The sequence below is a fragment of the Drosophila teissieri genome, unplaced genomic scaffold (assembly GCF_016746235.2).
Source record: "Drosophila teissieri strain GT53w unplaced genomic scaffold, Prin_Dtei_1.1 Segkk125_quiver_pilon_scaf, whole genome shotgun sequence".
Lineage (NCBI taxonomy): Eukaryota > Metazoa > Arthropoda > Insecta > Diptera > Drosophilidae > Drosophila > Drosophila teissieri.
In genome coordinates this window covers 706,255-732,680 of record NW_025224991.1, presented here as the reverse complement: position 1 = coordinate 732,680, position 26,426 = coordinate 706,255, and the positions used below count along the sequence as shown (strand labels likewise).

Genomic DNA, 26,426 nt, shown 5'->3' with positions numbered 1-26,426 from the left:
GGCAGCACGCTTGCGAGGGACAAGCATATATAAAGGATACATCGTCGTTTTCATTTGTCTTGCAACAAAGGCGGTGCACTTAGAAGCGGTGACAGGCCTTACGACGGAGCATTTTCTTCTGGCTCTGGACAGACTCACCGGTCGACGAGGAATGGTTCAGCATCTCTGCATTGACAACGGAACCAACTTTGTGGGCGCGGACAATTTAATGAAGGCGTTCTACGGCAGGCTCAATGATGATTACGAGAAGCTTAAAGCTCCCAAGCTTGCTTCACTGCGGACCACATGGCACTTTAGTCCCCCTCAGTCACCCAATTTTGGCGGGCTTTGAGAGGCTAATATGAAGTCGGTAAAACATCACCTTAAGAAGGTCACTGCAGATCGGCGTCTAACCTATGAGGAGTTGTCAACGGTGATTATAAGCATAGAAGTATGCCTCAACTCTAGGCCGCTTTGCCCTCTCACAGCTGATGCAGACGACTTAGAGGTGCTCACGTCGCCTCATTTTTTGGTTGGGGACTCCATGCTGGCACCTCCGGAATATCGACCACAATCCAAGACTTTCGTGGAGTTTCTCATTCATCAAAACATGATACTAAGCAGGGTCTAATAAACTAAGCAGGGTCATTTAAAACGGTCAGTGTCGAAACTGTGTTCGCTTCCAATCCGTTATAAAACGCTCTCACTTACACACCTTAATCATAATAAATTATTTTTGGCGCACTCTTGTTGTATCATTTTCTCCAAGCTAGATTCTACCCCACCTGCCAGGATGGACCGGACAAGCGAGATTTTTCATGCTACGTTTAGCATTGGCGGGTGGCATGTTCAGTTTGCTGCTGATCAGCTGATAACTCGCTCTTTTCTGGGCAGCGCATACAACGGGGAGAAGGAGAATGGAGCATAGGCCAAAAATTGGTCTGAATTTGCATTTATTTTTTCATATACGCACACACACACACGCCTGTACATAATCATAGTTTAAAGTAAATCAGTGAAAATTTATAATGATTGAAATTAATTCGACTGTGTTGTTTACTCTTCCCGGGGAACGCGTCTTACAATGAACCCTAATTAAATAATATATTATATAAGGGGACACAACCATACAGAGGTGTTGATTCGTATTCGTATCGGACCAAAGCAATTCACAATTCACGAAGTGGTTTCAGGTCTACCAGGCCATTTCCTGGTAAGAAAATCTCGTCGTGCTCTTCCAGAACGCACCATCCCTTCGTCAATACTTACAAAATGATGCGACGACGTGACTACTGTTAAGCAATAGTTTAAGCAACAAAAATGGTCATACGACGAGCTTCGATGACGAACATAATGTACGACACCATCATCGAATATGGGCGCAATGGTTCTCATTCATGACGATAATCTTCCGCCCCTACAATGGAATGTCGGACGCATCAAAGGGGTCGTACTTGGCAAAGATGGATTAATTCAAATGGCTCAAAATCAAACCAACAAGGTATCAGAAAACAAAATTACATTTTTCTTAATTATGACCGTTGTCATCAATTTATTATACCCGTTACTCGTAGAGTAAAAGGGTATACTAGATTCGTTGAAAAGTATGTAACAGGCACAAGGAAGCGTTTCCGACCATATAAAGTATATATTCTTGATCAGGGTCAATAGCCGAGTCGATCTGGCCATGTCCGTCAGTCCGTCCGTCTGTCTGTCCGTATGAACGTCGAGATCTCAGGAACTACAAAAGGTAGAAAGTTGAGACTAAGCATACAGACTCCAGAGACATAGACGCAGCGCAAGTTTGTCGATTCATGTTGCCACGCCCACTCTAACGCCCACAAACCGCCCAAAACTGCCACGCCCACACTTTTAAAAAATGTTTTGATATTTTTTTATTTTTGTATTAGTTTTAAAATTTCTATCGATTTGCCAAAAAACTTTTTGCCACGCCCACTCTAACGCCCACAAACCGCCCAAATCTGCCACGCTCACACTTTTGAAAAATGTTTTGATATTTTTTCGTTTTTGTATTAGTCTTCTAAATTTCTATCGATTTGCCAAAAAACTTTTTGCCACGCCCACTCTAACGACCACGAACCGCCAAAAACTGTCAGTGCTGAAGACTCTCCTTCGCACTTCTACTAGCTGAGTAAAGGGTATCAGATAGTCGGGGAACTCGACTATAGCGTTCTCTCTTGTTTTTTTTACTATACTTTTATTTAAGTCACATATCATTTAACCTATTCATGATGCTATATACAATTAAAACAAGAGGGAACGCTATAGTCGAGCTCCCCGACTATCTGATACCCGTTACTCAGCTATTGGAAGTGCGCAGGAGAGTCTTCAACACGCGTTAGAGTGGGCGTGGCAAAAAGTTTTTTGGCAAATCGATAGAAATTTACAAGACTAAACAGAAATGAGAAAATATCAAAACATTTTTCAATAGTGTGGGCATAGCAGTTTTAGGCGGTTTGTGGGCGTTAGAGTGGGCGTGGCAACATGAATCGACAAACTTGCGCTGCGTTTTTGTCTCTGGAGTCTGTATGCTTAGTCTCAACTTTCTACCTTTTGTAGTTCCTGAGATCTCGACGTTCATACGGACAGACAGACGGACGGACAGACGGACGGACAGACGGACATGGCCAGATCGACTCGGCTATTGACCCTGATCAAGAATATATACTTTATATGGTCGGAAACGCTTCCTTGTGCCTGTTACATAATTTTCAACGAATCTAGTATACCCTTTTACTCTATGAGTAACGGGTATAATTAAGCAATAATCCAAATCAAAACAACCCACAACAAATAAAATGAAAGAAACTCCATTACCCCTACTATATCCATCAATCCACGCCCAAGGATTGGCTTCTCTTTAAGGGAAGGGGGAATGACGTCTTTATGCCACCTATACTGGAGAATTTAATTTTTTCACCGAAGTATACAAAATATTGCACCTAATTGGTTTCCATACTACATGCTATCTGCGCAGTATGCGTTCTTATTAACAGTTCTTTGGCAACGGCACTTAGCTTTTCTAGTAAACAAATCTTAAGGCAGGTTTGCCTGCTCTCTCTGAAGCTCACATCAACTTTAGCATCCAAAATCAATGCTCTCGCGAAATTCACAAACATTTGCTTCAAGCACTGAGGATCCTCAGTTTTACTTACATTTTAATAATAAACAATAAAAGTAAAGAATTCAAATCCAACCCAGTTTCTTTTATTTGTGAAAAATTCAATTTCAGTGTTGGTCTTACTCTCTAATGACGGTCCACTAAATAGACTGAAAAGTAAGTAAGCTTAACTTAATATATACAATATTATATACATATATACAATATTCACTATAAAAGGGTATACTAGATTCGTTGAAAAGTATGTAACAGGCAGAAGGAAGCGTTTCCGACCATATAAAGTGTATATATTCTTGATCAGGATCAGTAGCCGAGTCGATCTGGCCATGTCCGTCTGTCCGTCCGTCTGTCTGTCCGTCCGTCTGTCCGTCTGTCCGTCCGTCTGTCCGTATGAACGTCGAGATCTCAGGAACTACGAAAGCTAGAAAGTTGAGATTAAACATACGGACTCCAGGGACATAGACGCAGCGCAAGTTTGTCGATTCATGTTGCCACGCCCACTCTAACGCCCACAAACAGCCCAAAACTGCCACGTCCACACTTTTGAAAATTGTTTTGATATTTTTTCATTTTTGTATTAGTGTTGTAAATTTCTAACGATTTGCCAAAAAACTTTTTGCCACGCCCACTCTAACGCCCACAAACCGCCCAAAGCTGCCACGCCCACACTTTTGAAAAATGTTTCGATATTTTTTCATTTTTGTATTAGTCTTGTAAATTTCTAACGATTTGCCGAAAAACTTTTTGCCACGCCCACTCTAACGCCCACAAACCGCCCAAAGCTGCCACGCCCACACTTTTGAAAAATGTTTTGATATTTTTTCATTTTTGTATTAGTCTTGTAATATTCTATCGATTTGCCAAAAAACTTTTTGCCACGCCCACTCTAACGCCCTCAAACCGACAAAAACTGTCAGTGTTGAAGATTCTCCTTCGCACTTCCACTAGCTGAGTAACGGGTATCAGATAGTCGGGGAACTCGACTATAGCGTTCTCTCTTGTTTTTTGATTCATTTGTTGATATTTTTAATTTTTTGTTCGTCTTGAAATTTACTAGGGATTTGCAGAAAAACTTTTTGCCACGCCCAATCTAACGCCCACATTTTAAAAAATGTTTTGATATTTTTTCACATTTGTATTAGTCTTGTAAATTTATATCGATTTGCAAAACATTTTTTTGCCACGCTAACTCTAATTCTAACAAACCGCCCAAAACTGACACGCCAAAACTTTAAAAAAATGTTTTCATATTTTTTCATTTTTTATTTATATTGTAAATTTCTATCGATCAAAGAAAAAAATTTTTGCCACGCCCACCCTAACGCCCACCAAGACAAGGGGCCTTTTAGCGAAGTTTGTAGAAGTATATATATATATATATTATATACATAATATATATATATTATATACATAATATATATATTTAGTAATATTTATTATTTATTTATTTTTATTTATTTATTTTTATTATTTATTTATATTTTTTTTTATTTTTATTATTATTTAGTAATAATATTTCTTGGGACAGTTTGCGGTACTGTGAGCATCGCTGCAAACGACGCAGATAGATTTTAGGGTGCAGTACGCTTTGGTGTGGCCATATTCTTGGCAGTTAGTGCACTGCACAGGCTGCTTGCGCTTGTGTGGCTCTTCGACGGTTATTCTCCGGTGCAGTAGAAGCTGGAGTTTATAAATAGGATGTACTTCATTTTTGCTGATTTTTTGACTCGATGGCTCCAGTTCGACTTTGAAGAGTGGCTGCGGCTCTTTTTTCCTGTTAAGAATGTTGATCACCGTTTTTGCCTTAAAGTTTTTCTCCTTTAGTGCCTCAATAATTTCGGATGGGGTCACTGATGATTCAATTCCTTTAATGACAACCTGCAATCCTTTGGCACTTTTAAGCTGGTAGGTATAGTAACTCTTTCCAGCTTCATCCAGGTACTTGGTCACTGATCGATGGCTAGACTCATCCGGAGTGTGCACTTTCGTTTCATGTATGTTTCCCTTGGTAAGAGGTATAACGTGGAACCTGTTTTCTCCGATGATCGTAGCTAGTTTGTTAACCAGTGCGCTTGAGGTTTTCTCTCGTATAAATATTGGTGGCGGCTTAATCTTCTTCTGCTCCTGTTCTTTCATTGGATGCACTTCGCAGTCATCCAGTAGTGCAAACCTATTTGAAGTTGAGTTGTCAACGTTGGTGCGATTTATTTTCGGCTGATTGCCAGCCTGTTTGCGTTGTGGGCTTAGCTTTTGCTTTATTTGAATGTAGCGATCCAGCCCTGTTTGAAACAGTTTTGTGTTTTGTTTTGGTTCTTGTCCGCTTTTGTTTTCTAGAGTCGGAGAGAGTGCACTTGCTTTGGTTGTTGTTGATTCAGCAGAAATGTACACAACTCTCGGTACTGAGCATAGTGCTGATGTTGTTGTTGTTGTTGCTATAGGTGCAGTTGCAGTAGATATCGAAGTTACTGTGCTGGTAGCTACAGAGTTTGACACCGTTTGCAATGAGGAGAGCGCGAGAGAACGCTCTCAATGCGTTCGGGTTCACATCGTGCAGTCATAAGCATTGGTGAGCAGGACCGCGATCGTTTGCTTTCTGCAGGTGCTAGGTCATTGACTCGATGGTTTGTTTGGCACTCACGGGCGTCAGACACGAAGGTGAAGTATGCATTGTTTCGTTGGAGAGAGAGCCGGCGCTCGTCTTGCTCTTTTTGCCGCTGAGCGCGCAAATCGCGTTGGCTCATTTTGGAACTGTCGATTTGTTTGTTGTCTATTTAAATTAGCTTTTGTTTTAATTTAATGTTTCCACACACAACAAATATTATAGATTTGCAATTTAACATTGCTAATAGCGTCTTTTCGCTGATATTTGTAATTTATTTTGTTTTATTTATTCACTTCACTTAAATGAATTTATTTTTGTACAGAGCTCGATGAAAATACGTCTTACCCCGACGCGAGTCGAACTGAATCACTTTTTTTTATCATTTTTAAAAATCATATCCTTTGTTTTGTTATATGGAAAAAAAAAATCATTTAATCATTTAATTTCTTAAATGAGTAAAATAGCAGCAGGTTATGGAGTCCGAATGTATCGATCAAACATCCTGATTTTCCGACGTCTGGCGGGCAGGAGTTTTTGGACATATGTACACGGTTCTAGGTCGACAAGTTCCTGTATGGAACCTAGTAAAAGCTGCCTATAAAGAGGAACCTCTCTTCTAGGTGGGAAAGTTCCTATATGGAACCTTGTAAAAGCTTCCCAAGGAGTGAAAAGGGAGGCATGTTGGCCATGTGTAATCTAGTAAAAGCTCCCTACAAAGAGGATCCACTGTTCTAGGTGGGCAAGTTTCCATATGGAACCTTGTAAAAGCTCCCTAAGGAGTGAAAAAGGGAGGCATGTTGGCCAGGTGTAACCCCGTCAGGGCATCCACCAACATCTCCGGATAATTATTTGATATTATTTTTGGGGCTTATATACAGATAAGAGACTGTTGAAGGGAGACTTATTGATCGCATAGCAGCACCCCTAACCTCTTTATCATATTATCACATATGTATTTGTTGGACGCCATGTTTATCCGCCATTATTTATTTCATTCTTATTTTTCTTCACAGCGGAGATAGTCGTAATGATACTTCTTTCAAATAGTTTTACTGTTCTCGACGGAGGGCCAACTCGAACTGCCTTCCTATATTTAACCCCTCTCTCTATCTTACATTGCGCCACGCTTAGGAAGGACTTAGCTCTCCTTCCCTACCTCATTCAACAGCTCTTTCATAAAAAAGCTCTCTTCCATTCCCTTTGTTCTACCTTTATCTTTGATCTTCCTTTATTTTCATAATCGATTACACTGAGAAACTTACTATTGATAATTAAATCTAGTATTAAATATTAATTCTCCGACACGGCCTTCCTGACTATAACGCGACCTCGTGTTGCTCACTGCTTTGTACTTTATTGTTCACACTTTTCTTTAACACATCGCTTGAATTCTTTACTGATACCATTCAACTTACACTTCTTGTGCCTTAAAATGTTAGTTTGGCGGGATAAACTTTTAAAATCTTCTCTAGATTGCACACTCGCTTCCGCACAAACCCAACGATTTGGATATCACCATAGATTTCCTCAAACATTAGCTTAGTAGGCTAACCTTAAACATAACATTTAGAGTAAGAGCTCTCTTTGACTCTAGCTCAATCGTCTGGCTACCAAATCACAAATCAACAATCATTAGTTTTGCAGGCTCTCCACGCACAACTCAGAGTACAATGCTCCGTTCTGCATAAGCTCGACGATTTGGATACGAATTCGTTTATACCACAATATCGGATTCTTTTTCCACATTTTTTCCTCTCTTGTCGTCGTCATGCTCATATATTAGTTCACAAATTTCATTCTCATAGGGCAAACTGCGTACACTGTGAATACTTATACATTCGCTTAGTAGTTAATGATTTCAACTTGTAACGATCTCCATCTAGCAATCTTAGTAACAAATAACAAAACGTCCCTTATACCTAGTATCTAGTTTCGTTTTGTGTCGTTCCTCGCTCTTCAATAGCACATGATCGCCAACCATATGTTTCACTACACGGGCATGCTTTCTATCTACTCTCGCCGTTTCATATATTGCACCCTTATCTATATTTTCTTCAGATATTTCTCTAGTTCTCTATAGATCTACTAAGGGAATATTATGCCTCGTTCCCTATTAACATTTATAAGGGTCTACGTTGAGTCACCTAATCAACGATGCAATTTATTGCTAACTGTATTTTTCCTAATGCCTCCGGCCACGAATGTTCGCTAGTTTCTACCGCTATTAACATACCCCTTAGCACACTCATCACAAGCTCTACATGCCCAATCGCTCTGCTGTAAGCAATTAGCAGAATCTAAGTTCCAAGTATGGTACAAATACACAGTTGGTAAAAGCTTCGATTTGCACAATAACGTATTCCTTTTCGCCCTTCTTGCCACTCAATTTCCCACTTATACGAATGTGTATTGTGTGCCACGGTATATCAAATGGGAATAGAATGTAATTCTGTCTGTGTCTTGCCTGAGGATGATTTCAACAATGTACATGTCACGCAATTTTCAACAAATTTCCTGATATATTCATATTCTCAAACCAATACTGCTCGTAGACCTTATCTAGCGTCTTCTGCTACCCTAAATGCATTATGGTCTCATGAATGTAGTAAGCCACAGACCATCTAAACGCCCTCGGAACAACAGGCAAACATTGCGTTTGCCATTTCTTCGAATGATTCGGCGCAACAAACTTTTTCTAATCTCAGAGTGCACACAAAGTGTTCGAATCGTATCTCTTCAAAAGAGTGTTCTTAATCAAGTGTAAACGTTCGACTTCATACGACCGCGTTATCAATGCTGGAGTCCCCCAAGGTAGTGCGCTGGGTCCCGTTCTTTACAACCTATACCCAGCAGACATGCAGGTTTGCGGACTGGCGCATTAAGAAAACGAGACCAAAAGCAGACATGTAACACTCACAATGAATAGGTCTGAATAGGCCCACCCTATACCCTAAACAGTACATTCATCGCAAAATCAGAGGTATTAACAAATCTCAGCGATCACCTAGATAGACGTCTCACCTGGCGGCGACATATAGAATATAAAAGGACTCATATGAAGCTTAAAACCGCCAATCTTCACTGGCAGACCGCCAACTCTCCACTTTAGTCTGGAATACAAAGTACTCCTCTACAATACCGTGCTGAAACCCATCTGGATATACGGCTGTGAACTATCAAAAACCAACGTAGGAACTATACAGCGAGCTCAGTCAACGATTCTGCGAACTATCACTGGTACCTACGCAGCGTAAGCATCCATAGAGCGAATTTTAAAAGAATTAAGTTATAAACATCTATTCTGCCGTAAAGAGAGGAGCTCCCGAAAAATAGGAGTAATTGGAGAATCCTGAGACGATTGCGTGGACGGAAGTTTTTGTTATTTCAGTCGCCAAGTCAAATGTTTCGGGGACGTTGGCTCGCCACAGAGCTTAGACTTTGGAACATGACGCTGTGCGTAAATAACAACTAAGCTTAATCGAAAGGCTGTCGATCTTTAATTACATTTTGTACTTAGACATTAATTTGTGTGTGTGAGTATCTACAATGGTGTGTGTGGTTGGGGAGTTGTGGGTGTAGAATGGATATGTTACTTCCCCATCCTTAAGAAAAAAGCCTGTTCTCAGGCGTTTAGATTAGGGTACATTTTTAGGGTTTCATTTTCGTTTTTTAGGGTTTCATTTTTGAATTTTACAATTAACTTTTTGGGGTATAGTTTTATATTTATAGATAGAGTACAATACTGCAAATATAACTATTATGATTAATGTTGTAAGTGTTATTATTTGAAAGACATTATTCGTCTGATTGTGTGTGTTGTTCGATTATTTCTTTTGTCTGAATGTGTTCGAGTGGTTCAAGTTTTGTTACATTATTGTCTAGTTTGAGTATAGTCTAACATTGTATTGGTAATTAGTATTTATTCTAATTGAACAGAACAATTAAATGCTTTTATCATGTTATTGCCTTCTATTATAGTTTCTCTATTGATACAATTTTGGTTTAGGATAGTCTCGGCAAGGTTCAAAGTAGTAATTATATTTGGCTCTACATATTTTATTTTTAAAATCAGAATGTGTTTTACTGTATCTACATTGTGTTGGGACCTGGTTAACTTGGCGTATAAGTTGTATAATTTTGTGAAAAATATTTGTCATGTTTCGGTAACTACTTACTTTTTTCATCTGGGTATGGTACTATTTCAAAAACTGGTGTTTTGAATATTTCTCTTGGAATGTGGGATATTATCAGAATTTTGTTCGTATCAGATTTAAGCCAAGCAGAACTTTGGATATAAAGAAGTTTTTCAAAATTGACGTAAATTAATATATCGTGTTTAAAAAGTTTTGGATTAAAGATAAAGTATTTTTTCGAATTTTGTGAATTGGTTTTCAGGTTCATTTTTGCTTGTTTTTATTCTTAATTTTTCATTAACAGTTTTATGAAATCGCTCAATGTCGGAAACTCCATTTTTACATATTGTTATATTTAGAGTCATTCCTTCTGAATCTAACCAGAAATCTGCACATGAAAGCGGAGTTTTTGTCGGTTTTTATTTTAATGGGTTTACCCATGTCGTTGAATATACGTAAAATATTTTTTTTAGCTTCAAGCCAATTTTTACTGTTTACTCAGGGAGGCGTATTTAGAATAAATGTCAATACATGATAGAAATTGTTTATTAAGTTATAATCCATGATATACTTGTCTCTGGGATTGAAGGTGCCTGGGGTTGTTTCTAAGATTAATTTTGTGTTTCTATGTTCAGTTTTAGCGAAGTTACAGATCAAACATTCGTTTACGATGTTTTGGATAAGTTGTTGGTATTCAGGGTAATAGTAAAGTTTTTTGAACTGAAATGTGAGTTTCTCTATACCAGGGTGTAATAATTCTTGATGTGTTTTGAAAATTGTTTTCATTGAATTGGGAGTATGTTTGAATGTCTATTAGTTTACTACTGGTTTTCATAGTTTTAGTGAAACTGTCGGGACTTAATCATAAATCATTAAATATACGCATTTTAAAAGATTTAAAAGTCGAAGTAAATAACACTTTTCTTAGAGTAGAAATATTCTTTAATTGAATCCTGTAGTGTCCAATTTCCTACAGGGGCATTTGTTCCTTTTCTCTTTCCCCTTTTGCTAGTTCCAAAAGCAATTAGCTTAAGCGTGACTTATCTTTAATTCGGTCACCTTGGATATGCTAGCGCATCGTTTGTGCGTGCCGACACCCACGCATGTTTGTCGACTTCGGCTGCACTTACCGTTGTCGCATGATCGGCTTTGATATATGCCTAGGCCTAGTCTGAGTACAGCTTACTCTAAGAACAGCTGCCGACAAAATAAGTTCAAGTCAAGTGCGTGAAATAAATGTATATATTTTGCTGAAAATATTATATGCTGAAGTTAATGTATAAAAATACATTTTAATATAATAATATCAGTTCAAAACCGGCAAACATACGCATAAAATTAATTTCTGTGAATTTCAAGTGCATTTATAAAAAGTGAACAGGTATGAAATTGCTCATTTTCTTATGAACAATTTATAACCAAATTTTATTTCAGTTCCTATTTAGTGCCAGTGCCTTCTTATATAATATATATTGTTTGGAGAAAATTCCTGCATGTTTATAGCAGAAACAAATTGGCACACGAGGTTTTGGCAATTTTGTGACGTCATGGCAAACCTCGTTTGAGTTATTTGCAACTGCGCTGTTCGTAGTGCTGCGGTCGTTTTGGTTATGTGGAGCTGCGCTGCCGCTCCTCTACCTAATTCTACGCTGCTTTGGTTGTTTGAGCGCTGCTTTGGTTAATTTGCTCTGCCTTGGATATTTGGTGCAGCGCTGCCGCAGATTTTCGCTATGTCTTGGAAGTATTTCGACCAATAAGCTGGAATAAAAATATGACGTCTGCCAATTAAATTTACATTGAAAATTTCTGAACCGTCCCCAAGGAAGATAGTGATGCCAACTCTTTATTGACCAATTTTCCGAAAAATGTGCTAGGTCTTCACAAAGAACTGGATCAGACGTATAAATATTAAAAGTGGCTAAGAAGAATTGATATAAAAATTTTCATTGTTTCAATAATTCGGACGCTGTGTCGTATTATGCCACTAATTTAAATGCTTTCTCTTAAATTTCCTTTTTTACACCCGTTACTCGTAGAGTAAAAGGGTATACTAGATTCGTTGAAAAGTACGTAACAGGCAGAAGGAAGCACTTCCGACCATATAAAGTATATATATTCTTGATCAGGATCAATAGCAAAGTCGATCTGGCCATGTCCGTCTGTCCATCCGTCTGTCCGTCTGGCCGTCTGTCCATCTGTCCGTGTAAACGTCGAGATCTCAGGAGCTACAAAAGCTAGAAAGTTGAGATAAAGCATACAGACTCCAGGGACATAGACGCAGAGCAAGTTGGTCGATTTATGTTGCCACGCCCACTCTAACGCCCACAAACCGCCTAAAACTGCCACGTCCACACTTTTGAAAAAGGTTTTGATATTTTTTCATTTTTGTATTAGTCTTGTAAATTTCTATCGATTTGCCAAAAAACTTTTTGCCACGCCCACTCTAACGCCGACAAACCGCCCAAAACTGTCACGCCCACACTTTTGAAAAATGTTTTGATATTTTTTCATTTTTGTATTAGACTTGTAAATTTCTATCGATTTCCCAAAAAACTTTTTGCCACGCCTACTCAAACGCCTACAAGCCGCCAAAAACTGTCAGTGTTAGAGACTATCCTTCGCACTTCCACTAGCTGAGTAACGGGTATCAGATAGTCGGGGAATTCGACTATGGCGTTCTTTCTTGTTTTACTTAGCCATACAAGTGTCCTATGATCGCTTAATATGTCGAACTTTCTACCGAATAGGTAGGACCTGAATTTTTTTATTTTGTTGCCCATACTATAGCTAATAGTTTTTTTTCTATTGCCGAATAGTTAAGTTCGTGTTCATTTAAAGTTCTGCTTGCATAGCAGATGGGTTTATGCTCTTGGGATAATACAGCACCTATGGCTATATTACTCGCATCTGTTGTTAGTGAAAATTTCTTTTCGAAGTTAGGGTATATTAGGATTGGATCGGATGTGATGAGTACTTTTAGTTTCTCGAAGGCGGATATGTAATCATTATCTTCAGTGTTAGTTAAGTGCTCCTTTCTCTAATTTGAGGGTCATAGGTTTTGCTATTTGAGCAAAATTCTGAATGAACTTATGGTAGAATCCGCAGAGTCCAAGGAAAGATTTTATTCCTTTTGTGGTTTTAGGAATAGGGAAATTAACAATTGCATTTATTTTGTTAAGGTTTGGTTTTATACCGTCTGTCGTGATAATGTGGTCGAGAAATTCTGTTTCAATTTGCAATTTTAGGTTAGCCGATAGTAGTTTGTCAAATACCCTTCTCAATGACATTATGTGTTCCTGCAATAAACTGGAATAAATGATAATATCATTTAAGTAAACTAAACAATCTTTATAGATTAAGTCTTCCAGATGTTGTTCATGCAGCGTAGAAAGGTTGCTGGCGCATTTTTCAGACCAAAGGGCATACGAGTATATTCGTAGTGTCCATGCTTTGTTGAAAATGCTGTTTTGGATATTGATTGCTGGTCCATTTGAATTGTAGGGAAACCTTTAGCTATATCAATAGTTGTGAAGTATTGACAGCGTCCAAGCTTGTCCAATATTTTATCCATTAGAGAATAGGGAATTTGTCGCCAATGGCTATCTATGGTTGAGACTACGATAGTCTATGACTAATCGAAATTTTGGTTTACCAGAAGCATCCCTTAGGGGGACTTAGATTTCCTAGTACGGGGCCTCGTAGTGTAGTGGATAGCGCAAATACCTGTGAAACACGAGGTCGTGGGTTCAAACCCCACCCATGACGGGAGCATGGCCACACAATCTTTCCTCCCAAAAAAAATTACTTTTCTAGTTTTTAGAAAGTAATATTCCATCCAAAAAGCCTAATGCAACAATCTTCGGCAACTTCCCCTTGCCCCACCGACTCGCGACTCTTATAATTAGGTTCTTACATTCTAATATTGCAATGGGACTTATACTACTATGCTTATACACAGTTACTACTACTACTACTACAGCTCGGCCATCCTCATAATTAGGATCTCCGGATCCTCGCCGCTCTACTTCTTGTAATCATTACATTTTCGTTACTTATTTCAGTGTTTGTTACATTTGGTTTGGTTTTCTTATTTACATTTACCTTAGACTTTTGTTTTTCTTTATCATTTTTCTTTTCTATATTTTTATTATTTGATACCGAATTCTTTTCTTGAAGCCATGGTTTAATATTATGAGCCGCCCATATTCCATCGTTTGGTTTTTGTGTCAACTGAAAACCTTCCACATCTTTGATACAATACCTATCATTGTCTAGTACTTTGGCGATTTCATAGGGGCCTTTATATTTGGTTATTAATTTCCTAGGCGCTCCAACTGTTGAATCAAAATTCTTGACCACAACGTAGTCTCCTAATTTGTATTTATTTGCTTCTAGTCGTTTAGCGTCAACATATTTCTTGTTATAGTTCTGTACTTTTTCCTGCGAAACTTCTGCATTTTGTCTAATTTTCTCTAAATTAATTTCTTTTCTCCAATACATTTTCTTTTAAACAATCTAGCATTTTTCCTTTTTGATTCACTCCAAACAGCATTATACTTGGGTGCTCATTTATGCTTCTGTGCTTTGTATTATTCATTGCATACTCTACATCTTCCAAAACTTTGTGCCACTGTGCGTTCTTTTCTACATCTACGAGCTTACTAATCATGGGTCCTAGGTCTCTATTTATTCGCTCAACTTGTCCATTTGCTTGTGGTGAGCCTGTTGCAATTTTGACGTGCTTAATGTTTCTTGATTCCAAAAATTCTTCGAACATATCTGATGTAAAACATGTCCCTCTGTCTGAAACAATGGTCGTTGGTCTGCTATACGCTCTAAAATAATCACCTAAAGCTTCTATTGCTTCCTTTGAGTTTGTTGATTTCGCTGGATACAATCTCACAAACTTTGTGCATCCATCAACCATTACTAATACATGTTTTTTCGTAGAATTCTTTTGATTTACCGGACCATAGTAATCTATATGTATGACTTCGAATGGTGTGCTTCCCTTTGGTACAATATTAACAGTTCCTTCTTGCTTACCATTTCTTCCTTGAAAAGCTATACATTTTAGACAGTTCTTAACATGTTCGTCCGCTTTACTTCTAACATTTGGAAACCAATAACTTTTACCGACCATTTCCGTAACATTGTCTTTCCCTACATGGCCTAACTCATTGTGGTATTTATACAATACGTGTTCTTCCATAGCTTCCGGGACATAGAACAGTAACTTATCTTTTACTTTTTTGTAAATCACACCATTTCGCATTTCATATAATTCGCTTTCTTCTTTACTTAGCATTTCTTTAATCTTTCTCAACTTCTCGTCTCTGTTTTGGCATATAACTAAATTGTCCTCGAACGTATTTTCCTCTATTACCAAAATCGTATTACATCTACTAAGAGCATCAACGTGTTTCATTCTAGTTCCTGATCTATGCTCTAGTTTATACAGATAATTCTGTAATTCCAAGGCCCATCTTGCTATTCTTGGGTTCAAGTCTTTTTTATTCAACGTCATTGTGAGGGAATTACAGTCTGTCACTATTTTGAATTCAATTCCTTGTAGGTACACTCTAAACCTTTTTAATGCATATATTACTGCCAGTGTTTCCAGTTCAAAACTATGATACCTTGATTCTGTATCCGTTGTCCTTTTTGAGAAGTAAAAAACTGGATGTAATTTACCATCTGCTTTCCTTTGCAAGAGAATTGATCCGAAACCTATCGAACTTGCATCGCAGTGCAATTCTGTTTCATCCTCAGGACTGTACAATGCCAAAATAGGCGTTTTTAACAGCTTGCTTTTTAATTCACCAAATGCTTCTAATTGCGCTAGGCCAAACTCGAACTTTTTGTCTTTCTTTGTCAAATCATGGAGTGGCTTTGCTATTGTTGAAAAATTCTGTATAAATCTTCTAAAATACGAGCACATCCCTAAAAAACTTTGGACATCATGAACTTTTTGTGGCACGGGAAAATGTTCAATTGCTTTCACACCGTCGTCATCTGCTTTTACCCTTTTCTGATATTATATATCCTAAATATTTCACCTCACTTTGAAAAAACATACATTTATCGATTCGTAGCTCTAATTTGTTTTTAACTAATCGCTCAAATACTTCTTTTAATATAGCTTGGTGATCTTCTATATTCTTTGTTGCTATCATTATGTCATCGAGATAAACTATCACTTTCTTATTCCTAATGTCGTCAAATACTTTGTTGATGAACCTTTGAAAAACAGACGGAGCATTTGTCAGCCCAAAAGGCATTCTTGTGAACTCATACTGTCCTAGTGGCGTGGTGAACGATGTATACTTTATCGATTCTTCGTCCATATAAACATGGAAGTATCCATTTTTCAGGTTTAACTTCGAGAACACAACTTTGTTTGCTAGGGTATCTAATAAATCATCAATTAATGGCATCGGGTATCTAACTTTCGCCGTGATCTTATTTAGTTTCCTATAATCTATGCACATCCGAATGCCACCCAATTTCTTTTTACTAGTACAATTGGCGAGCAATACTCCGACTCACTTTGTCGTATAATACCATCTTTTAAATAATCATCGAGGATTCCTTGTAATTTTTCTTTCTCTACATATGCCAGGCGTCTTGGCGAAAAACTAAACGGCTTGTCTTCCTCTAACCTTAGCTTCATTTCACATTTTATATTCGGTTCACTCGGTCTTTTTGGTTTAATATAATATTCTTCAATAACATTTATAAATTCGCATCTTTGTTTAAAATTTAATTGTGAACCTATCTCATATACCTTTTCATTATCATTGTAATCAATTAATAATAGTTGTTTTTCAAAATTATTTTGTTCGTCTGCGTTTGTCTCATAATGACTTTTAGATTCTTTATTTGTATTTTGATTTTCTTCAACTATCGAATTTTTTTTTATTTCAGATATTTTTTCGTGTTCATTATCAATTACAATTTTGGCCTTTACTCTTGCTAAAAAATCCCTTCCCAATAACATAGCATATCCCATAGATTCATCATCCACGACATATAATAACATAGGAGTATCTTTATTTGAAAATTTAACTGAACATTTTACGCTTCCATGTATTTGTAATTTACTTAAATTTAATCCAACGTAACTTAAAGAAGTAGTCTTTTCCATTTTTATTTGACTTGGTATAAAACGTTTTTTAATAATACTTATCGGGCTGCCAGAATCTATGAGACATTCTATAAAAAAGGGGTTCAGCATATTATTCTTTGTACAAAATGTTAATTCAATATAACTTACATAATCGTTGTCCCCGCCCTTCGACTTCTTGTATTGGTTGCACTCCTTAGCCACATGTCCTTGCAAGCTACATGCGTAACAAGCCCCATCTTGTCTCTTAGGCTTGCGGCACTCTTTGGCCAGGTGGCCCCGACTGTGGCAATTGTAGCACTCTGCATTACCTCGTGGCTTCTGAAAATCTCCTGCTCTACGGTCTTCCGGTAACTTGGGCTTAGGAACGTAGCCCAACTCAACGTTTCGGAATGCCTCCAAAAGTTCCAATCCGGTCTTGAACGAACGCGACTTAGCCAGATTGCGTAGATTGACATCGTGTGTGCCGTCAATGACATATTCCAAAAATTCATTTTCTGCCAGTGCTAAGTTATCCGCCAGCTGCCACTTCTCGTTGTAGTACTTGGAGAACTCCTCACCTTTGATCCATACGCAGTTCTGTAGCTTCTGCCGCATACTCAACTTTGACTCTTTGGACATTACGAACATTTTTTCCAGGTGGCTTAACATTTTATCCGCTGTGTCCATAGTAGCGCTCGTGCTTGAATACAGCCATATTTCAGCATCGCCCTTAACTTTGTAGTGAATCAGCGCACGCATCATCTCGTCGCCGACCTTGAAATTTTTCTGGACATTCAAAAGTTGAGATAGCCAAACATTGAAATTGTTTCCGCCATCGTATACCTTAACGATCTCCTTTAAAATTTCGAAAGAAATGCTTGAGTCTGTGTCGTTACTTCGTTGTTGTTTATTTTTTAACTGGTCGATCTCATTTTGCAGCTTTAATATTTTCAACTCATTTTCCAGTCTTTGAATATCGCTGCCTTGCACAATTACATTGTTGCGCATAATTTGGTTTCCAAAACATTGTTGCGGCTCCTTGATGCCAGCCATTTGCATCTCAGGATCATTGTTGCTAGCCATCGGGATCGCGAAACATTTGTTGGACTCATTGTTGCTGGCGCTCACCATCTGCCTCTCAGAACATTGCTCGATCTCATTTTCGTTCTTAACAATTATTTCGCAAGATCCCGTTACTTTTCTCGAACCTTCTGTTTCTTGCATTCCTTTGTATGTATGTGCAAACGTTGCCGTCATCGTGTCGCCGTCGTTGTCGCTACTTCTTGCTATCTCGTTTTCGCTACTTTGTTCTTCGCCGTTGCCGTTGTTTTCATCCCTGTCTATTTTACCGGTTTGATCTGTGGCGTTGATTTTTTTCATTGCTGTTTTATTTTTTTCATGCGCGCACCACTCAAATTTAATATTTTCAAGTCTTTTAATCAATTCGATTTTTGTGCCACTACTTTTAAGTTTGTTTTGTACGCACAGAGCTTTTAGTTCTTTTAATGTGTAATTGCCAGGATTACAATTCATTAATGCCGATTTTTATTTTTCTTTTGAAATTATCACTTCGGTAGGTCCGACCACTTCTGAGCTTTAGTGTGCGCTCTGTGACAGTTCAGCGACGACTGACTCTTCATTTATTCAGCAAGTGTGTGTGTACTGTTTACATTCGCGACTCTTATAATTAGGTTCTTACATTCTAATATTGCAATGGGACTTATACTACTATGCTTATACACAATTACTACTACTACTACTACAATATGGTTTTTTTTTGTATTCGAGGAAGACGTGCAAAAGTTGTTCCCTTTCTTCTGTATTTAGATGTTCTAATCTGAATGTTCAGTTAGAGGATGTTACTAGAAGGGCTTATTCTATGTAAGAGGTAATAAGAAGGTTTTCCTCAGATTTAGAAGACTTGGGACACTCATAGGTAGTCTTGGACTCTGTTGAATTAGATGGTTGGGGTACTCATTAGTAAACTTTCACTCATTTGATTTTAAGTAAGGTTTCCGCTTAATTTTCCAGAGGGTTTTCTCCCTTTTTGGGGTATGTAGAGGGGTTTCCTCTGGGTTAGATGATCTGGGGCCCTCATTGGTAACCTTTGACTCATCTGATTTTAAGTGGGGCTTCCGCTTAATTTTCCGGAGGATTTTCTCCGAACAAGTGATGACCTAGCTAAAGGCCCTAATCTAAAATACTGTTGAGATACTTGCCTAGGAGTTGCGAATGAAATGCAACTCTTTATGCGCTAAACTAAAGGTGGCTTGAAAGGACTGATCAGCAGTTTTGGCGTGGCTAGAGATAGTTTTCGTCGAGCTGATGATCTTCTTTTCGCGCTAGATTCACAATTTAATAGCCTCAAGCTATTAGAAGAATCTCCAAAGCGCAAGAAAGCCGCTGGTGGTAAGCTGCCTAAGGGGAATGCCCCGCAACCTTCGGCAAGTGATCAACAGGACTCCACAGCTAATCAGTTGACGATCGCAGCAAACCCTCAAATGTTACTTAGATCGGCAGCTAAAAAAGATTCGGAGCAATCCGATCAGTCCGTTGTGGAGGGAGTCCAGCCTGGGATTGCTACAGATTCCGTTTTGTCCGCACTGGTTTCTCAACCGGTGATTCCACCCGTCCCGAATAGTTTACCACCACAAAGGAATATTGAGTCCGGACTATCGGCATAAGTTGTCTATTGTCAAGTTGAGCTAGACTCGACCAAATGTTCTGGTGATTTTTGGCCAGATAGTATGGTTGTAAAAGAGTTCGAAGCTAAGATTAACAAGATAGAACGCTATAGTCGGGTTCCCCGACTATCTGATACCCGTTACTCAGCTGGTAAAAGTGCGAAGAGTTCGAAGCTAAGATTAACAAGATAGAACGCTATAGTCGGGTTCCCCGACTATCTGATACCCGTTACTCAGCTGGTAAAAGTGCGAAGAGAAATTACAACACTGACCGTTTTTGGCGGTTTGTGGGCGTTAGAGTGGGCGTGGCAAAAAGTTTTTTGGTATAGAGAGTTAAATTTACAAGACGAACAAAAATGTGAAAAAAAATTCACAACATTTTTCAAAGGTATGGGCGTGGCAGTTTTGGGCGGTTGGCGGGCGTTAGGGTGGGCGTGGCAAAAAGTTTTTCTGCAGATCAATAGAAATTTACAATACTAATAAGAAAATGAAAAAATATCAAAACATTTTTCAAAAGTGTGGGCGTGGTAGTTTTGGGCGGTTTGTGGGCTTTGGAGTGGGCGTGGCAACATGAATCGACAAACTTGCGCTGCGTCTATGTCTCTGGAGTCTGTATGCTTATTCTCAACTTTCTAGCTTTTATAGTTCCTGAGATCTCGACGTTCATACGGACGGACAGACAGACGGACAGACAGACGGACAGACAGACGGACGGACAGACGGACATGGTCAGATCGACTCGGCTATTGATCCTGATCAAGAATATATATACTTTATATGGTCGGAAACGCTTCCTTCTGTCTGTTACATACTTTTCAACGAATCTAGTATACCCTTTTACTCTACGAGTAACGGGTATAAAAATAGAAAAAAAGGGCCCGTGGGAATTAAACTTCCCTACGTGGTCAGATCACTGCCCCATCCTCCTCTACTACTTCTACTTCTTTATCTTCAAAAAACTAAAATCTAGTCTCACTACCTGTTATCAAAATGTAAGAGGCTTGTGTAGTAAGCTAACTAATTTGTATTCAAATTTTCTTTCCTTGGCGTCCCATATTATTGTGTTTACAAAGACTTGGTTAAAACCGGAGATACTTAATTCTGAAGTTTTCCCAGGTATGTACACAGTATCCAGGCGGGGAGGTTGAGTCCTAATTGCTGTTAGGTCTACCCTCACGTCAGAAGAGCTACTTTTTGACGAGTTCCGTAACGTAGAATTTGTATGCGTAAAGCTGTCATTTTCTGATAGCTATGTTTATACTACATGCTCGTACATTCCGCCGTCTTCTGAATTTCCTGAATATATTAACCCAATCCTGAATATTTCCAATCCGTTTCAAATAGACTGTCCGATAGGGACCAACTAGATGTTCTTGGTGACTTTAATATACCAGGCACTAAGTGGTCCACAGAAGAAGTCGAATATTCTCCTGCCTATAGCAGAGCATGACTTTATTGACGGCTTGCTCGACATATCGTTGTCGCAAGTTAATTATATTCGAAATTCTCTTGGTCGTTTATTGGATATATGTTTTGTTACAAGTGCTGAAAGTGTGTTTTTGACTAGAGTAGCACCTCTTAGTCAACCAGAAGATCCATACCATCCAACTTTCGAGGTGACAATCGACACAGGTATCGTAATAAAAGAGAGGTCAGATAGGTCAACCAAACGAATTCATTGTTTTCGTAAGGCAAACTTTCGGAGGCTAAATCTTTTTATATCTGGCTTTAATTGGTCCGATCTTTATTATTGCAACATAATGGCCGATGTCATAAATATTTTGTATACTGCAATTAAATCATTCTTCAACTTTTATGTTCCGATTTACTATCCGTCTATCTCTAACAAACCTCCTTGGTTTAATAAAGAGTTGACACATCCAAGAAATGTTAAGTCCAGACTTTATATAAAATTCAAAAATACCGGTTCTCAGTCCATATTTTCTAAATATGTAAGTGCTCGGTTAAATTTTACCGTGCTTAATGCTCAGTGTTATAAGAATTATTTAAACCGTTGTAAGTTCCAGTTCGCACAGGATCCCAAATAGTTTTATAACTTCGTTAACACTAAGCGCAAAACAACCAGTTACCCTTCCTCGCTATTTTTTGAAAATACTACGGTAACATTGGATCAGGCAATAGCCGATCTATTTGCCAAGTTTTTTCAAACCACATATTCTACGATACCTCACTCCGAACGGCCTTACTCTTACTTTAAACGAAAGCTCACTGCTTTATGATCATCAGCGAGTTAAGCCTGTCTATTCGCCAGGTCCCGACGGAATTCCTGGCTGTGTGCTTAGATTCTGTGCGGAAGCCTTGTGCAAACCTCTACTAAAACTGTTTAACTTATCTTCACAGTTCCCCCATATATGGAAGGAGTCCTTTGTGATCTCTCTCCATAAAAAAGGTAGCAAATCGGATGCAAGCAATTACAGAGGAATCCCTAAATATTCTGCTATCCCTAAGCTTTTTGAAAACGTTATCACCCCTAATTTGCAGCACCTTTGTAGGTCAATTATATCACCATGTCAGCATGGGTTCATGAAACGCAGATCAACAACTACTAACCTTCTGGAGTTAACCTCCTTCGTAGTACAGGGCTTCAAAAATAATCTTCAAACAGATCATCTATACGGATTTTAGTAAAGCATTCGACTCTGTTAATCATTCATTTATTAGGTTTCCCTGGTGATCTCATAAATTGGATTCTAAGTTATCTGAATGGCAGGACGCAACGGGTCCTCTTTAAAAATTATCTTTCTTGTATTCTCCAAGTCACATCCGGTGTCCCACAAGGGAGCCACCTAGGTCCGCTCCTTTTTACCTTATTTATTAAAGACCTTCTCTTCATAATATAGCATTCGCGTGTACTAATGTACGCTGATGATGTAAAATTATGCTTGCAATATAAGGACATTTCTCGCCATTTGGACTTACAATCCGATCTAGATTGCTTTCAAACCTGGTGCCGTGATAACGTATTAGTCTTAAATGGCTCTAAGTGTAAAGTTATGACCTTTTGTCGTGCCAACTCAATGCACGCGTCTTACACTTTAAGTGGGTGCTCTTTGGACAGAATAACACATGTTGATGATCTGGGTGTTCTTCTGGACCCTAAACTTAAATTTTCAGACAATATTTCGTCTATTGTCAATACGGCCAGGGGTGTGCTTGGTTTTATAAAGCGGTGGTCAAAGGAATTTGATGATCCTTACATGACCAAAACTTTATTTATTTCGCATTGAATCGGTTCAAAAGAACTTCTTACTTTTTGCCTTACGGCGCCTTAATTGCAAACCTTAGACGATGCTTGGAACAGTCTTTATTTTTTACCTTATTCGTGGTGAAGTTTATAGTCCCGACTTGGTTAGTCGGCTAAACTTCACTGTTCCAAGCAAATGTACTAGAAATTACGTACCTCTAATTTTAAATCAATGTAGACCTAACTATGAGTTGCATGATCCCTACAGAGTATTATGTTCTGACTATAATAGATTCTATCCTATTATCTCTAATTCTGACTCTCTGCCGTTCTTAAAGCGATTAATACTAACGTATTTAACAAATTCTTAGATCTTACTAGTATACATATATTTCCTCGTCCTTTACTGTCTTCTATATCGCGTCTATCTTCCCGCAATTCGAGCCGTACGATACACGGCAGCGCCCCTCGGTCGGTTGGACGGGAGGTGCGGCCGTGGGACTCGCGCGTTAAAAAAAAAAAAACAAGAGAAAACGCTATAGTCGAGTTCCCCGACTATCTGATACCCGTTACTCAGCTAGTGGAAGTGCGAAGGCGAGTCTTCAACACTGACAGTTTTTTTCGGTTTGAGGGCGTTAGACTGGGCGTGGCATAAAGTTTTTGGCAAATCGATAGAAATTTACAAGTCTAATACAAAAAAAATGAAAAAATATCAAAACATTTTTCAAAAGTGTGGGCGTGGCAGTTTTTGGCGGTTTGTGGGCGCTAGAGTGGGCGTGGCAAAAAGTTTTTTGGCAAATCGATAGAAATTTATAAGACTAATACAAAAATGAAAAAATATCAAAACATTTTTCAATAGTGTGGGCGTAGCAGCTTTGGGCGGTTTGTGGGCGTTAGAGTGGGCGTGGCAAAAAGGTTTTTTGGCAAATCGATAGAAATTTATAAGACTAATACAAAAATGAAAAAATATCGCAACATTTGTCAAAAGTGTGGACGTGGCAGTTTTGGGTGGTTTGTGGGCGTTAGGGAGGGCGTGGCAAAAAGATTTTTGGCAAATCGATAGAAATTTACTAGACTAACACAAAAATGAAAAAACATCAAAACATTTTTCAAAATTGTGGGCGTGGTAGCTTTGGGTGGTTTGTGGGCGTTAGAGAGGGCGCGGCAAAAAGATTTTTGGCAAATCGTTAGATATTTACAAGACTAATACAAAAATGAAAAAATATCGAAACATTTGTCAAAAGTGTGGACGTGGCAGTTTTGGGCGGTTTGTGGGCGTTAGAGTGGGCGTGGCAACATGAATCGACAAACTTGCGCTGCGTCTATGTCCCTGAAGTCTGTATGCTTAATCTCAACTTTCTAGCTTTTGTAGTTCCTGAGATCTCGACGTTCATACGGACAGACGGACAGACGGCCAGACGGACAGACGGACGGACAGACGGACATGGCCAGATCGACTCGGCTACTGATCCTGATCAAGAATATATATACTTTATATGATCGGAAACACTTCCTTCTGCCTGTTAAATACTTTTCAACGAATCTAGTATACCCTTTTACTCTACGAGTAACGGGTATAATAATAACAAGAGCGAACGCTATAGTCGTGTTCCCCGACTATCTGATACCCGTTACTCAGCTAGTGGAAGTGCGAAGGCGAGTCTTCAACACTGACAGTTTTTTTCGGTTTGAGGGCGTTAGAGTGGGCGTGGGAAAAATTTTTTTGCAGATCGATAGAAATTTACAAATCAAATACAAAAATGAAAAAATATCAAAACATTTTTCAAAATTGTGGGCGTGACAGTTTTATGCGGTTTGTGGGCGTTAGAGTGGGCGTGGCAACATGAATCAACAAACTTGCGCTGCGTCTATGTCTCTGGAGTCTGTATGTTTAATCTCAACTTTCTAGCTTTTGTAGTTCCTGAGATCTCGACGTTCATACGGACAGACGGACAGACGGACGGACAGACGGACGGACAGACGGACATGGCCAGATCGACTCGGCTACTGATCCTGATCAAGAATATATATACTTTATATGGTCGGAAACGCTTCCTTCTGCCTGTTACATACTTTTCAACGAATCTAGTATACCCTTTTACTCTACGAGTAACGGGTATAAAAATGACCTGGGGCACTCATTGGGAGCATTGGACTCATCTGTTTGAATGTGGTCGTACCACATTTTGAATGTATAGCCTTTTATATTGACTGTTTGTGTTGAATAATTAATTTGAGTGTTGGTTGGCTCTAAATAGATTCTACTTAATAGTAAGTCATATTTTTCTGAAAATTTGTGAATATAGAATGATGTTTAATGGGACAAAAGTTTGGTTCAATGTTATAATGCCATTTATAGTGTGGACTTTTACTTTAGAAGGTTTGATTGAGAAATTAAAGAAATTTCGTTTCATAATATTAATAGACGAACCGAACCAGTGTCTACTAGGCATTTGAGAGTAATATTATTAATTTTAATTTTTAAGAATGGGTTACATCCTCCTTGAAGAAAATTTTCGCCTGTGTCCATTCTCTGCCGTTTAATGGGAGGATTTGGTGCATTATTACTTCGTTGTTGAAAATTTAAAAGATTCTGGACTCTTCCTGTATTTAGCTTTTGTGTGAATTCCATCGCTAACCTCGGATTTGATTCGGATGGTTTTGAATTTGTGTTTGGATTTGATTTATTTGTATTATGCATAGCATTCTTCACGAAATTTGGATAGTTTCCTTTATTCTTAGAGGTTTGGGATGGGATTGTATTGGAGTTGGAGTTAGTTTATGTTTTTGTTCGGTCATTGAAAGTTATTTCGTACATATATACGATTATTGTGCTATTTGTTTGAGTTTAGATACTGTCGTAGTGTCATGTCTAGCAAGAGTCATAAAAAACCTATCTGGAAATTTTCTCATGATTACATGTATTATTTAATGCATTTGTGTATAATGTGGTGTTACGAATGTTGTTTTCTAACATAAGCTTATTTGATATTGTGAATGATTTAATTTCTAACTCTTCGACGAACTTACGGATACTTCCGCTGAAAGATGTGTTGTAAAGACGACGAAGTAGTTCCTCACATGGTGTTTGGGTCTTATATTCACTGATGAGCGCGTTCATAAGGTTTGGCAAGGTTGTTGCTCCGGATAACTAGGATACTCGTTGATCATCTCCTGCAAGATGCATCTCGATTGCGGTGAAGAACACATGTCTTTGTCTGGTGTCGGTTGATAGGTAAAGTTAAAGTATGAACTCGATCCTTCGGATAAAGGCACTAAGCGCTTGGGTGTTACCACTGAATGCAGGTACATATTTGTCTAATTTGACTTAAGGCTTGATTCAGGTGGGGTTCCGATAACAGTTGGATTTGTTCGGTTTCCATGGTCATATTCGGTTTGCCATGTAGCATAGTTTTTGGTTTTTGAGTTTTATGTTTTTCAATTTTAATTGATTGTATGCAGTAGGTTTGACTATTATGTGTCAACCACCGATTATACGTACGATTATGTACGTACGAGTTGTTCTTTTGCGGATAAAATAGAGTTAATTGTATTACGATTTATGTTCACTTT

General features: G+C 38.5%; 1 protein-coding gene across 1 annotated transcript; it reads right to left on the bottom strand.

Annotated features, from left to right (window-relative positions):
* Positions 1-1,396: 1,396 nt before the first annotated feature.
* On the bottom strand, positions 1,397-19,157 carry LOC122625573. Its single transcript, XM_043805661.1, has 4 exons — positions 17,808-19,157; positions 17,042-17,750; positions 4,826-5,250; positions 1,397-1,432 (listed from the first exon to the last, which is right to left on the bottom strand). The coding sequence occupies exons 1-4, from the start codon at positions 18,495-18,497 to the stop codon at positions 1,397-1,399; spliced, it is 1,860 nt and encodes a 619-aa protein (XP_043661596.1). The 5' UTR covers positions 18,498-19,157.
* Between the last annotated feature and the right edge of the window lie 7,269 nt (positions 19,158-26,426).

Bases quoted from the DNA above. Each gene is read 5' to 3' on its own strand.
- LOC122625573 (XM_043805661.1), bottom strand. From the start codon at position 18,497: ATGAATTGTAATCCTGGCAATTACACATTAAAAGAACTAAAAGCTCTG. The intron at 17,751-17,807 runs GTATACGATGGC...TTGAATGTCCAG, and splicing joins TTTTAAAGGAGATCGTTAAG to AAAAATTTCAAGGTCGGCGA. The intron at 5,251-17,041 runs GTATTATTAAAA...ATCCAATGAAAG, and splicing joins AGATTCTGGCAGCCCGATAA to AACAGGAGCAGAAGAAGATT.